General features: G+C 42.0%; 1 protein-coding gene across 1 annotated transcript; it reads left to right on the top strand.

Annotated features, from left to right (window-relative positions):
• Positions 1-1,635: 1,635 nt before the first annotated feature.
• Positions 1,636-13,298, top strand: LOC105921717 (protein FAM163B). Its single transcript, XM_012857576.3, has 3 exons — positions 1,636-2,363; positions 10,507-10,622; positions 12,396-13,298. Exons 2-3 carry the CDS (start codon positions 10,530-10,532, stop codon positions 12,825-12,827), a joined length of 525 nt encoding a protein of 174 aa, XP_012713030.1. The 5' UTR covers positions 1,636-2,363; positions 10,507-10,529; the 3' UTR covers positions 12,828-13,298.
• Positions 13,299-13,605: the final 307 nt, after the last annotated feature.

Genomic DNA, 13,605 nt, shown 5'->3' with positions numbered 1-13,605 from the left:
TGTCCAGTATCCTGATAGTTTATTTTTTATCTTATTAAGTACAAATAAATATAAGGATAACATCCAACTCCCTAATTTAGATGTTGTTTGATGTAACTTTAAAGGATCTGTGGGACTGAAAACATCATCTTTCACCTCACCTTACCAGGTGTAGCGAGAATCAGCAGAACCAGGCTGGAGCCAATCATCTTCACCGGGACTCTCCATCCTAGAGCTGCATCAGCTTCACTCTTAATGGGAATCATTTCAAAGGTATTTATTTAAAAAAAACTGAATTACAAACTATTTAATCTCACCAGCAGCCTGCTGGCCACTGTTAGCAGAAACATTACCAAGCTTAAGGTTCATCTTTTCAGGTTTGAATGAATATCATGGTTGAAGCCAAAACAAACATCTATTTTTTTGCTTTTGTAGTAAAAATATAATCCACAGTCATTGTTCTTTTCCACCTAAATCTTCAGTATTTCTCCTCCTCCGGTGCAGCTGGAGGCTGAAGTGTTGAATCAAAGCATCAGAAACAAGGAGGAGGGGGAAATAACCTCTAACTTCTCAGCTCCATTAATATTACAAACTCTTGTCGGCACAATACAGCAGAATCTCAGCCTGCTTCCACCCTTGAATAATTCAGACAATAAAATATTTCCTTTCTCAGCCCGGTCGCTTAAAGTCGACTTTTCTTGGTGCTCAGAGTGGAGCGATGCAGAGAGAGGCTGAAACTCGGTTCACTGGTTTAGGGAAGAGCTTTTTGCTTAATGCCAACTTTTAAAACAGTTCAGAGACTCCGAGAAGCCAGAATTTCCCCTGTTTCATCTCTTTAAAACTCCCTTTGAAAAGGAATTCCATTCAAAAGATGTCTTATGAAAATTGCTACTTAATTATTTTTTATTATTTATATTACTGCATTAATCCATCCGTTCCATTTTAGTGCAGTATGTGGACAAATGTCCCGTTTTCTCCCTCTTTCTACGGTGGTTTTCAGCAGCGGACACATTTAGACCTCGATGCACACAGAGGCCTATCCATCCCTCTTCAAACCGGGACGAGAGTCTTTAATGTGAGGGCAGACCGAGGTTGATCTTCACAAGTCAGAAAATAGCAGGGAGAGAAATAAAAATGAAAGACAGAGCAGTTTCCACCGTGCACAGAGAGCAGGATGGTCGGGGAGGAAGGAGGAAACCATGGCTGCAGTTTACTGTCAGAGAGCTGCGCTGCCTGGGGGCCCTGTTAGAGAGCCGGCTATCAGGGGATTCTGAAATACCAGGAAACTTTAAATAAACACCTAGAGGGCAAAATAAATAGGAACGGCTCATCACTGGGTCAGAAAACCACACAGGAGCAGTTCAGCCGACACTAAATCCACCTTCCTCCATCTTTCCACCCATGTGAAGGAGCTGTGGTGCTGAGCAGAGAGGAAAGTCAGGAAAGTCAAAGATCATTCATGCTCAGAAGTTCCAACCGTCCTTGTAGCCTAGGAGGAATATTCTCTTAAAATAGGATGTCTCCGTTTTAACAAAGAAACTAAAATTATTGGGGTAGAATTCCCTATAATTGGGGTAGAATTCCCTATAACATTTTCATTGTGGCTTTTTTGTAGATATAGATTCAGAGTCAACATAAAGTGTTTATTTAAAGGTTGTGCCTTTTTTTCGGTGTTGTTGCATTTCTGACTAAAATCACCATAAATAAGCAACCAGGTCCACCAGGTTCTTCACAGGTTCATCAGCTCTGGTCTCTGATGTGGATTTTATTCCCTGGGTCTCTGGAACTTTGTGTGAATTAAAGTTTCAGGCTGTGAAGCAGATCCCTTCCGGTGGATTTTTAAACTTTTGAAGGACATTTCTGGTGTGATGCTGCTGGGAGTATTTCCACTGGTGTTTCTGCTGTGACGCACTGTCTCTTCCACGCAGCATCACGGACAGGATGAGACCGGATCCTCTGCGCACAACACGCACAGTCACTGATCAGCGAGTCTGATGTGCTGGTGCGCCTGTCTCCTTCTCTGCGTGTTGGACATGTTTACATGAAAATCTGGGGATTTTTTTTTTTTTTTTAGATTGAGGGGAACTTTTTTGTTGCTGCAACTGTTCTGGACCTGAATTATGAACTTCCAGTGACGGAACATACATTGGAGGAGACAGTTTATCGGTGAAGAACATTTCCCCATGTCCACGGCGCTGACGCATCCACGGTAACTCTTGGAGCCTTTGCGCGCCTCTGCCTGCGGTTCTGTCAGATCCCAGACTGCGGACAAACCAGCGCGTTTCAGTTTGGAGTTGAAAACCGAGCATCTGCGCCGCTGCCCGCCACCCGGTGCGCCCTGAAGTGGCAGAAGCCATGAGACCACCCAAAAACTAATGTGACGGGTAAGATTCAGAGTTTTCTGGGGAGTATCTGTGGGCCAGTGAGGTATGACAAGAGTTTCAGATCAATATCTGGGCGGTTAGTGAATTAAAAAGAGCGCCAAAAATTGCGTAAAACTGCCAAACATTTGGAGAGGAGGAGTCATTTTGGATCGATCTTCTTTGGGCTCAGTTATTTGTCAGGTTATATGGCTTCAGATGAACACAGATACATTTTAGTGAAAATGTTTTACATGATCCTGTCGCCTCTGGTCAGAAGTCTGTAGTTTGTACCAACACTTCCCTGTAAACCGTAAAAAAAAATATACGATCTTCAAACAGCGTCATCTTCCTCAGATTGTTGTATTCTCACTGAGTCGCCCATTAGTTCCCGTTGTCACATCTTGTGTTTGTGCAAATGTTTAACGTGAAGACCTGGAGGACATTTTACAGGATATATAACAGTGCGGTTAGGATATTCTTCACTTTTAAAAAGTCAGAACAGTGAATTCTGTCCCTCAGATGCTGCATAACCGACATTAATTAAACCCATTCATTAATTATTATAATAATCAGGACTTTCTACAATAAATATCTGACTCTACGGCTGTTATGAGCAGGAGCCTCAAGTTGCGTACGCACAAAACTGGGCCTGAAACTTGCGTACGTCACTTTTCACGCAAAGTCGTGATCTATTTTTAAAAAAGAAGAAAATAAAATGAAAATCTGGGCCACTCTGACCCAGCTTTGCGCTAATTTTGGAGAAGGTGGAAATTGGCGACGCAGATGGTGAAGTGGTGAATGGCAGACGTTCTGTTTCACTCCACATCAGACTCTAATCATAGATCGACTTCATCATAAGCATTCAAAGCTTGTGTTATTCCTGCTTGTGCTGGTGACACATATTACACCAAAGGACCTTTCAAATAAGCAAAAAAAATAAAATAAAAAAAAAATGGTCACAAGCATCTTAAATCAGAAATCAAAGTCTGCACAACAGTTTTCTACCATTACGTTCCTCCCTAATTATCACCAGGTGTTCCACAGATTAACAGATTATGGTGACAAGGTGTGAGGCGATAACTTTAATTGCTGTAAACAGTCAAACACAGCTGTGCGTAATGCTGCGCGGTGGATGTGCTGAAAATTAGAAAACGCAGTTTCAGGCATCAGTGGCGCCCTAGTCAATGCTGCCTTAGACTCCATAGAGCATTACGCTCTGCTATAACCTATGTGGTGTAGAATCCACAGCAAAGCTCGTACCTCAGCTGCTGTTTGGGTGGAGAAGGCGACTACTGTCAAGTTTTCTATCCCCCAGTTTCATGTTCTGCTTATTTGGATCACTTTGAACCTGTTACGGTGCCTTTTTAAAGTATTCACCCCCTTGGCTTTTTACCTTTGTTCAAAAAAAAAAAATTCCAACCTTTAATTAAAATGTTTTTTTTTTATGTTATCACATGTGATGAGTCTTCACACAATTGTCTAAGTAGGTGAAGAGAAATTAGAAAAAAAAAAAAAAAAAAAATATATATATATATATATATATATAAAATTAAAAACCCAGAAAAATAGCATGTGCATATGTATCCATCCCTTTGTTATGAAGCCCCTAAACGTTCTGGTTGAGCCAAATACCCTCAAAAGTCACTTAATCATTGAAATGACGTCCACCTGTGTGCAACATAAGGGTCACATGACCCGTCAGAATAAACACACCTTATTCTGAAAGGCTCCAGAGGAGCAGCAGCACTGAGCAGGAGGCGTCACCATGAAGACCAAGGAGCTCCAGACAAGTCAGGGTGGAGTTAAAAAAAAACTTTCAGATCTTTGATGTTCCACTGGAGCACCATCAGATCCATCATCTTCAAATGGAAAGCACCTGGTACCAGAACAGACTTTCCCAGAGAGGACCGCCCACCAGAACCCCCAGACCGGGCCAGGAGGGCATGAATCAGAGAGGACGGGAGGGTCTGTCCTCAGGACCACAATAAGCTGTACGCATAAAGCTGGGCCTTATGGACGGGAGGACATTAAAAAGCCATTACTCAGTGTTTAACAATAAGAAGGCAGAGTTTGAGTTTGCTAAAAGGCACGCAGGCAACTCCCCAAATTTATGGAGGAAGGTGCTCTGGTCAGATGAGACTAAAACAGAAAGTTTTGACCACCATGGAAACCCAACACATCCCATCACCCAAAGAACGCCTTTTTTCAGCACCAGGGACTGGGAAACTGATCCGAGTCGAGGGAAAGATGGAGACAGGGATGTTCTGGAGCAAAACCTGTGATTTCAGACTGGGATGGAGGTCCACCTTCCAGCAGGACAATGACCTGTAGTACACTGCTAAGATAAGATAAGATGAGATAAGATAAGATAAGATAAGATAGGCTTTATTGATCTTACAGTGGAGAAATTCACTTGTCACACATCGGCTCAATAATCGATAATCAAAAGAAGATGCCAAAAGGAGGAAAAGGTGCATCAGGCATATACAGTGTGTCCACATATATACAATGGATCAAAAAAGATTAAAAAAAATAAAAATATGAAAAGGAAATAAAGCAGAGATTTAGGATGACTTATGTACATTTAAGGTGACTTATATACATATGTACTGACATACATTAAAGTGGTACCAGGTAAAGAACAACAGTGAAGTAGTGGGATAACTATAACAGCTGAAGTCTCTTATTTAACAGGATTATTGCACAGGTTATTAAAAAGAATTGCACATTAGTTATTACAGTTACAGTGCAGCATTGTATAATCTGGTAGCAGCAGGGATGAATGACCTGCGGTAGCGCTCCTTTTTACAGACAGGATGTCTAAGTCTGTCACTAAAGGAGCTGCTCAGCTCCTCTACAGTCTGGTGCAGGGGGTGGAAGGTGTTGTCCATGATGGATGTGAGCTTGGACAACTCCCTCCTCTCAGCCACTTCCTCCACAGAGTCCAGAGTGCAGCCTAGGACAGAAGTGGCCGTCCTCACCAGCTTATTCAGCCTCTTTCTGTCCCGCTCTGTGCTGCCTGGAGCCCAGCAGACGACAGCGTAGAGGAGGGCTGAGGCCACCACAGAGTCATAGAAAGTTTTATGTAAACACTGGAGTGGTCTAAGGGGAAACATTTAAATGTGTTGGAATGGCCTAGTCAAAGTCCAGACCTCAATCCTGCTGAGAGTCTGAGGTTAGACTTGAAGATCTCTGTTCTCAAGTGAAAACCATCCATAGTGTCGATGAATGGGCAGAAATCCCAGAGGCCAGATGTGACGAGCTGATAGAGACTGATGCAGAGACACTGGCAGCTGGAACTGCTGCAAAACGCTCTACAACCTTTTATAAAGAGGGGATATGAATGCTATAGTTTTCTGTTATTTTGTCCTATTTGCTGTTTGCTTTGCAATAAAAAAACACTACAGCTTTAAAGTTGTCATCATGTTCTGTAAATGAAATGGTGCAAATAATAATCCATTTTAATTCCAGGTTGTGAGGCAAAAAAAAAAAAACATGAAAAATACCAAGGGCCAGAAAACTTTTGCAAGGCATCGTTCGTTATCCTTCTTACAAGAGACTGTTGGTCATCTAAACCCTCCTGGTTCTCCCATGTTCTGCCTTCCTGGCAGACTATTGAAGGAGCTGAAATCCACTTTATGTTCTCCGGTTCTGACAGTTGTTATCAGCAGACTGCCTCCAGCAGTGGTCTCTGCAGCTGTTCAGCATCTGCCTACAAATCCTGGCTTGGAAGCTGCACTTCTTAGTCATTTTACACCTATTTCCAAATTGCCTTTTATATTGAAGCTGCTGGAGAAGCTTGTGTTCACCCAGTTAACGGCTTTTCTTTTACAGAAGGATATCCTTGAACTTTTCCCATCTGGTTTAAAACGACTGCACAGCACTGATTCTGCATTTCTGAACGTTTTTAACAAACTCTTTTCAGCCACTGAGTCTGGTGACTGTGTTCCACGGTGTGGCAGCTCAGAGGAGATTTTGCTTTTTCTGTAGCTGAGCCTAAGCTTCAGAATAGCCTCTTTGTTCAGCTTGAGAAGACTTTCTCATTACAGCAATCTCAAGCCTTGACGTCATTCTTAGAGTTTTTAATCAGAGCTATTTGATCAGCCTTAAATTTAAAGGCCTTTGGTCATGGACTCTGACTCATCTGTGTACCTTCAAATAGTCCCAGAGGATGCAGGAGTTCATATGGTCTTCTTTTTCTAAGTATTTTGCACAGCTGATGGTTTTCTTGTGGCTGCTCTTCTTGTCCAAAAGTCTTCTCCTTATTGTGCCTGCAGATTCAATCCCACCTGGAGCGACTGTTGTGCAAGCTCTGCACCGGTGGCAACATGATTCTGGTGCACCGCTCATCCAGAGGAGCATCCAAACCACTAATCTCAACATAATAACTATAAATAACCAGAACTATAAAACTCTTTGTTAGGAGTTAATTTGCATCTGGAGACAATAATCTGTAAATTAACAGTAAAATAAACCAATGAGAAATTGTGATTAAAAAGTATAAAAGGCCACATTAATGCCATATTTCAACAAAATAAACCGGTTTCTATGTCACTGATCCACCTGAACTAAAATGTTTATTTCCAGCTTATTAAGATTTATTTTAAACCCCTTCCAGTCACAGATTGGATCCTAGTTTTACATTTCAAGCCTCATCTTCCAAAAGGATTAAATTCAATAAGACAACTGTAACCAGAAACACAAACTATAATCTGAAGAAGTGGGACAGTGAGCACACAATTATTTGTCTCCTGCATTTCTGGCTTAATTTTAGAAACACTGAAGGAACGTCATATATGAGCAGCTCCTTATTTACATGTTCAGGACGGCATCCAACTGCAGAGGACGATAACTCAGAGGGCTGCAGGGGAAACTATGAGGAGAAGAACTACTGATGCCCTTTTATTTTTCTAATTTATCCAGAAAAATGGATAAATTAATTCAGGTTTGGGGAAAAAAGGATCATCTGCATTAAAGATGGGATAGAATAACTGAGAGCAAAATGTCTCTGTTATGTAACCTAAACTGCTTGACTTGTTCAAACAAGGTGTTGCTCTCTGTGGTTTCCATTTTGATTTTCATTTTTAAGTTCCATTACCATGATTTTCATGTATTTTTGGTCTGGTTTTGTACAGTTCTGTTTGCATCTTAATCCCTCGTGTTTCTTTTAATTCTGCTTTCGTGCACCCATCTTTTTTTTGTCTTATGTCCTTCAGTTTAGGGAGATATATGGCTCAAAAACTCTCTGTTAAAACCCTTAGACTGAGAAGGTTTTTAGTTAAGCAAATTACAACTTGCACTTATATCAAACTTAAAGATCACTTTCCTGGAACTTACCAGGTAACATATATAAGTCACACTTTTTTTCATAGTTTGGGCGATCCTGCAACTTAAATTCAGCTGCAAATAATAAGGGTGTACGGCATTTTTTCAGTGCATTGTATGTTTCGGCAGAAAGTAAATCAGAAACTCTTTGCAAATTTCTTAAGCATTCTTCAAGTACACGATTTACGCACTCTCCGCATATCCCATACTGAAAAAGCACTTTCTATATTGTGGCATTTTCTTACAGTTTTGAATGTTCAGTACTTTTAGCTTAGTATATAGCACCGTTACGTCAGGGTCTGATTTAGGCATAATTTTGACAACTTTTATGCACGAGTTGGAGTTACTAATTTACCCCATTCCTCTGGTAAGCAATTGATTAAATTGGCTTACCAGATTAAATGTCAGTCCAAGTTTTTGTCTTGGATTGTGTGAAATAAATGTCTAAATAAATTAGATTTATAGTCCAGTAAGACTGATAGATGTTTTTTTCCTCTTTGTGACACATTTTTTGACTGATGTGACTTATTTTCCGGAGTGATTTATAGTCCGAAAAATATGGTACTTTTGAGGAGCTTTCACAAAACTTACTAGTTCTTTTCAGTATGTTTTACAAAAGCTCCAGATCAGTTCTGCAACAAGAACCAGGACATTTCTTGAAAGTGCCAGGAAAATACATGATACCTTCCAGCAAACTATGTAGTAAGTTTCTGGAGACTAACAACTAATCTTGCAAAAAGTTAAACAGAAGCTGTTAAATGAGCCATCTGAAATTACTCTCGATCTAATCAATTTATTGATTAGAAGGAAATCCATCAGTGAAACTTGAAAATTCCTGTTCAAAGTGGGTGGGGCTAAAGTGATGTAATCCAATCAGCACAACACTGTAGTGAGCATTTATGTGAGATGACTCAGAAGGTTTGGTGCTTCCATATGAGTTGAAGTTATTACAGCTTCGTCTTTCTTGGTGAGAAGTCAGATTTTGAGGCTTAGCCACGCCCACATGCAGGAAAAAGCTTTTGATAACTTGATCCTCAACGGGTGAAGACAATCCTGAGTCTCTAACTCAAAAGCTGTTGGAGGAGTTTTTCAAATACGACACGAGTGACAGGGACGAAATGCCAGCTTTAATTAAAAATGGCTGACTTCCTGTAGGGTTTGGACCATTGCTCCAAGTTACATATATGTACGTAGTTTTATAATTCTCGGACAAAGCATGACTTGGGCCTGATCCTTATAGTGCTGATAGAGGGCACTATGGAGGAAATAGGCCAGAGCTACCAAATGTTGGGGTGGATTCTTGTGTGGGGCAGGACTAGGATCAATAATGTCTATTTTGGGGTAGATCCAATGATCTATGTGGACATTAGAGCCAAACGTATGGCCATGGCATGACACCGCACTTCGCAATGCCACGCCCTCAAACGAAAACTATCATCGCTCCAAATGAAGTAAGACATGTTATCTGTCTTCTGACACAGTTTCAAGTTGACGAGGTTACCCAGAGGGAACATTTCCAACCGAAAAAAGTGACTTCCTGTTCCCAGGGGCTGTGGCTTTGGTGATGTCACCATTTGACTACCTAAGGGGGATCAATAATGGGCAACTTTGAGGCCTGGTCCCCCCTCAGTATATACAAAAATGTATATTTTTTGATAACTTTTAATCTCCTCTGCCTAAAGGGCATACTGACCAAATCTGAAGCCGATAGCTTCAAAAACCTAGGAGGAGTTTGTTAAAGTTCCACGTGTATGAAAATGAAAAATTACCAAAAAGCACACTTTGACCCAAAATGGCCGACTTACTGTGTGTGTTAGGGCATATCTCCAAGAGATTTTTCTCTTGAATCAGGGAGATCTACATATGTACCGAATTTCAAATTTGTAGGACTTGCCAGTTTCTCTTCCTCGCGTTAGGGGGCGCTGTGGCGCCGTTTAGCCACACAAACATTTCACCAGGGGGACAATTTTGGGTGAGTTTTTGAAAATGTTAAGGCCTCCAAATTAGTATTTCTCTCCATCAGGGAGAATAAGAAGAATAAGAAACGATAGAATTACAATAAGCCTTCGCAGCTTTTAGCTGCTCTGGCCTAACAAGTCAAATTTGGGTCAGCACGAACACAGCGGTGTAAGCTGAGTGTCATCGGCATAACCCTTGACAGTGTCGCCATGTCTTCTAATGATGTTTTCTGGATGCTACATGTCTGAATTAAAACGTGTGGGTCCTTAAACTGAGCTATGAGGAATGTTGTATCATTTTATGAAGCCTAGATGCTGGTATTCCCATAATGTCTGACATGGTGTGACCCACTGAGGAACAGTGCCGGATTTCACAACCATTCAGTCGGTTAAGCAGGATCATGCAGACGTGTTCGGTCTACTTAATCCTCTCAACACCTTTTCTTCCGGTTTGGGAACCATTGGTCACGCTTCATTTGGCAGAGAAAGTTCTGACTGCCGGTGCTGACCAGCCTGTAAATCAAAGATGAAAAATAATATCCTTTTTATTTAAAGCCAGAAGATATTCCGAATATTTCAAGTATTGCATGTTGATAAGAGGGTCTTTTAATGACGTCCCATTTCTCTTTTACCTTCTACGTTGTTCGCATTTGTCCTCTCTCCTTCCTATATTTCATCTAAATTATTTCTCCTTATTGTCACAAATACTTGTTCCTCTTCAACACAACGATTTCCTCTCTCATCACCACTTTCCATTTTTATTCCCTCCCTTCTTCCTCTTCATTATTCTCACTCCATCTGTTCCTTTGTCCCTAATTTTTTTCATGAATGACCCTCTTAACTGCCTTGTCATCTCTCTGTTTTACCCCCCCGGCCTGCAGCTGGTTGATGGGGAGGATTTCGAATGTCAGCCGGGACAGTGGTCATCGCAGGAGGAATTCTGGCTACAGTCATCTTACTGACCATCGTCGCTGTGTTGTGTTTATGTAGGTTGCAGGTATGTCATTCTAAATAAGTTAGAGCTACAACAGTATCACAACTTACCCTAAAAAAAACATGCAACCTACAATAAAGATGTGAATGCGCAGTTGGTCAGTGAGTGGGAGTCTTTTTCAGCCTTTACTGGGTCCAGACCAGGTTGCAAACTGACATCTGAGCAGTTTGAAGATGAGGAAATCACGATGTGGTGATGTCCACCGCAGGTTTGGTGGAAAACAGCCTCCCTGCCAGAGCTATTGGCACTCTTGCTGTTAATTTGATGTGTAATCCCAGTTTATGGAAAGGGCACGACTTTCCTGTAACACTTTCAGGTGTGAGCAGAACAGAGAACACAGGATTAGCCCATCATCTGTACGATTGGTCAGAATGGACCAGGGTCTTCTTTGATGCTCTCTTCTCCTCAGCTCAGATATGTGCTTTAGGTCTGTGGACTGAGATGACCAGAAAAGAAGGTAGACTCTCTGGCCATATGTTTTGAATCATTATTCTTCTGAAAACACTCCATGATGACCCATTTTCACTTTTGTGACAGAGCACACCACATTTTTCTTTCCATTTCTTCAAAGATCTCCTGGTGCCTTTGGAGGAGAACCCGACCCACAGCATCCCCGACCCACAAGTTCTTTACCATACTTAACAGTGGGGAAGAGGTGCACCGTTCCTTTATTTACTCAATATAATTACTTACTAATTATACTCAGGTACAGTTCCCGTCAAGATCTCAGTGGAGTTTAGCAAACTTCATGTGTTTACATTTGTGATGGTAGGGAAGGAAAGTATTTTTTCTGACACATCTGTCAAGGCAGTCCTGGTATTTCAAATGACGCTGTGTGCTCTCATGGACCCACGGCATCATAGATTATCCGCCATACTAAACAGAGTGCCTGAGCTGCTTTTCCACATCTTCATATTTTATGTCACACCAGACCCTGGAGGGCTTGTTGCTGAAAAGCACAATCTTAGTCTCATCTCACGACCCGGCTCCAATGAATGTATGGGCAGCGTTTTCTGAACTCCACGCTAAGGATGGTGGGAGAGACGAGGCCTTTTCCCGCCTGTCCAACAACTCGTTGGCATGGAGATAGATAGTGTGTGATAGATGCAGTATGAGGGATTGCTGCAAAGCCATCAACAATGCAGACGACTGTCCACTGTGGCTCTACGCTCTTTCAGGAGGAGTGAATGCTGCTTGGAGAGACTTGATGCAACCTGCTGGGTTTCCTTGGAGAGGAAACTTTCTGACCTAATCTCTATAATCTGATTGAATTTGACTTTGGAAAGAGCCTTAAGATGACATGTTTCATGAATTGGTGCTAAAACTGAATTGAATTGAATAGTTTTTAGGTAGACTTGGTGACCCCAAGGCTCCCCTGTTTGCTGTAGCTCAGAAGAATATCCAGCCTCGTCACGGTTACAACTATTTTAAACTTAAAATGCTTTTCCAGACTGTAGAAATGGGCAAGTTTAGGCCAGCAGATACTCTCTCGTTACCATTTCCTTTATTAGAAAGATGAACATATGTCTACGTGAATGCCATGCTCTCTTGTCTTTACAGGAAAATGTTGCAGCATATTTATACCCCCAAAAAAACACGAGGTTGTGGACGACTAATTGAAAACCTTCCCTATAAAAGTTGCATCAGAAAAATCAGAATGTAAAACTAAGTAGATTGAATTTGACTTTGTAAAGAGCCTTTAGATAAGGTGTTGAGAATCTGCGCTATATGAATAGAATTGACCTGATTCTTTGCTGTTTTGCTTGTTGGCTGCAGTATTACTGCTGTAAGCCGGAGGAGTCTGAGAAGGGGGAAGACGAGGAACCAGAACTCTCCACCATGTCGCCCTCTCGACCCCTGGCTCTGTGTGCTCCTTCCACGCCTCCAACCCCGGAGCACTACAGCGACGAGCCCGAAACCTACCCCCCCACCTTCCTGACGGAGGCCAACGGGCCCTCCAGCTACTCCCCTCCCCTGCGCAGGTGCCAGCGTGTGCACGCCTTCTGCCCGTCCTGCGCCCGCTGCTCGCTGCCCTTCTACCTGCAGCACCCGGAGCGCCTGTGCAACGGAGGCCGCAGGATCAGCTACCGGACTGTGCAGCAGCAGGACCTGGAGCTGCCCGCCGACCTGGACAGCTTCTACCAGAAACTGATCCGTTCCTACACCATGAAGGAGGTGGTGAGCCACAGCGTGAGCACCGACGTCTAGCTGCTGCCGCCTGAACTCAAGCTGTGGCTGCACAGATAGCGACCTCTCACTGGGACCGGCGTCTGCAGCCAGGATGGAGGTCTGCAGCTGGACCAGAACATGTCCATCAGACTCAAACCGATCATGTATGACCAATATATCTGGACCTGTGTTAGCTAGACCACCAAATGAGTGGCTTACTAATGTTTCTTAGCGAATTAAAATATAATCATTTAAACCTACGAGTAGATTTAGGATGGACTTTGTTCAAAGAAAAATAATATAATGCTTATAATGCTTTGTGTGTGTTGTTGAATAAGAACTGTCTTCATAAGCAGATAAAGAAAGTTTAGCTTCAGATCTTGTCCTTTATTATCCCTGTATGTGACGGACATCCACCATTTTCAAACTTTGCTCACTCAGCTTCATCAGCACATGTTTCACTTCGTGTTTGTTTTCACTCAAATCCATATAAACACAAAGTTTTATTCATCCGGTCCTCAAAATAGCTTCTTTAAGATATTTCTCACTGGATGAGCCTGTTTTAGTTCTCAGTTATTATCCGGGAACAGTAAACCGTTAATTCAGATAATTAATGTGACGAACAAGAGTGGGTCAAGGTTTTAAAACTGAAATGAGAAGTATTTGTTGATCCAGAAGCGATCTTTGATGGGACTGACGTTTCTAACAGCTGAACAAAAACACACACACACACACAAAAACATCACAAATAAAGTGTAACTTCTGTAGAAATTGACTATGATGACCTCTTTGGAAGCTATGAGCTAACACTCATGCT

Source organism: Fundulus heteroclitus, chromosome 12, assembly GCF_011125445.2.
Source record: "Fundulus heteroclitus isolate FHET01 chromosome 12, MU-UCD_Fhet_4.1, whole genome shotgun sequence".
NCBI lineage: Eukaryota > Metazoa > Chordata > Actinopteri > Cyprinodontiformes > Fundulidae > Fundulus > Fundulus heteroclitus.
This window is presented reverse-complemented; position numbering and strand designations above follow the sequence as displayed.

What these genes read in the sequence shown, in the direction of transcription:
- LOC105921717 (XM_012857576.3), top strand. Translation starts at nt 10,530, where the DNA reads ATGTCAGCCGGGACAGTGGTCATCGCAGGAGGAATTCTGGCTACAGTC. An exon ending in TGTGTTTATGTAGGTTGCAG is followed by an intron (nt 10,623 to 12,395) that starts GTATGTCATTCT and finishes TGTTGGCTGCAG; the next exon opens with TATTACTGCTGTAAGCCGGA.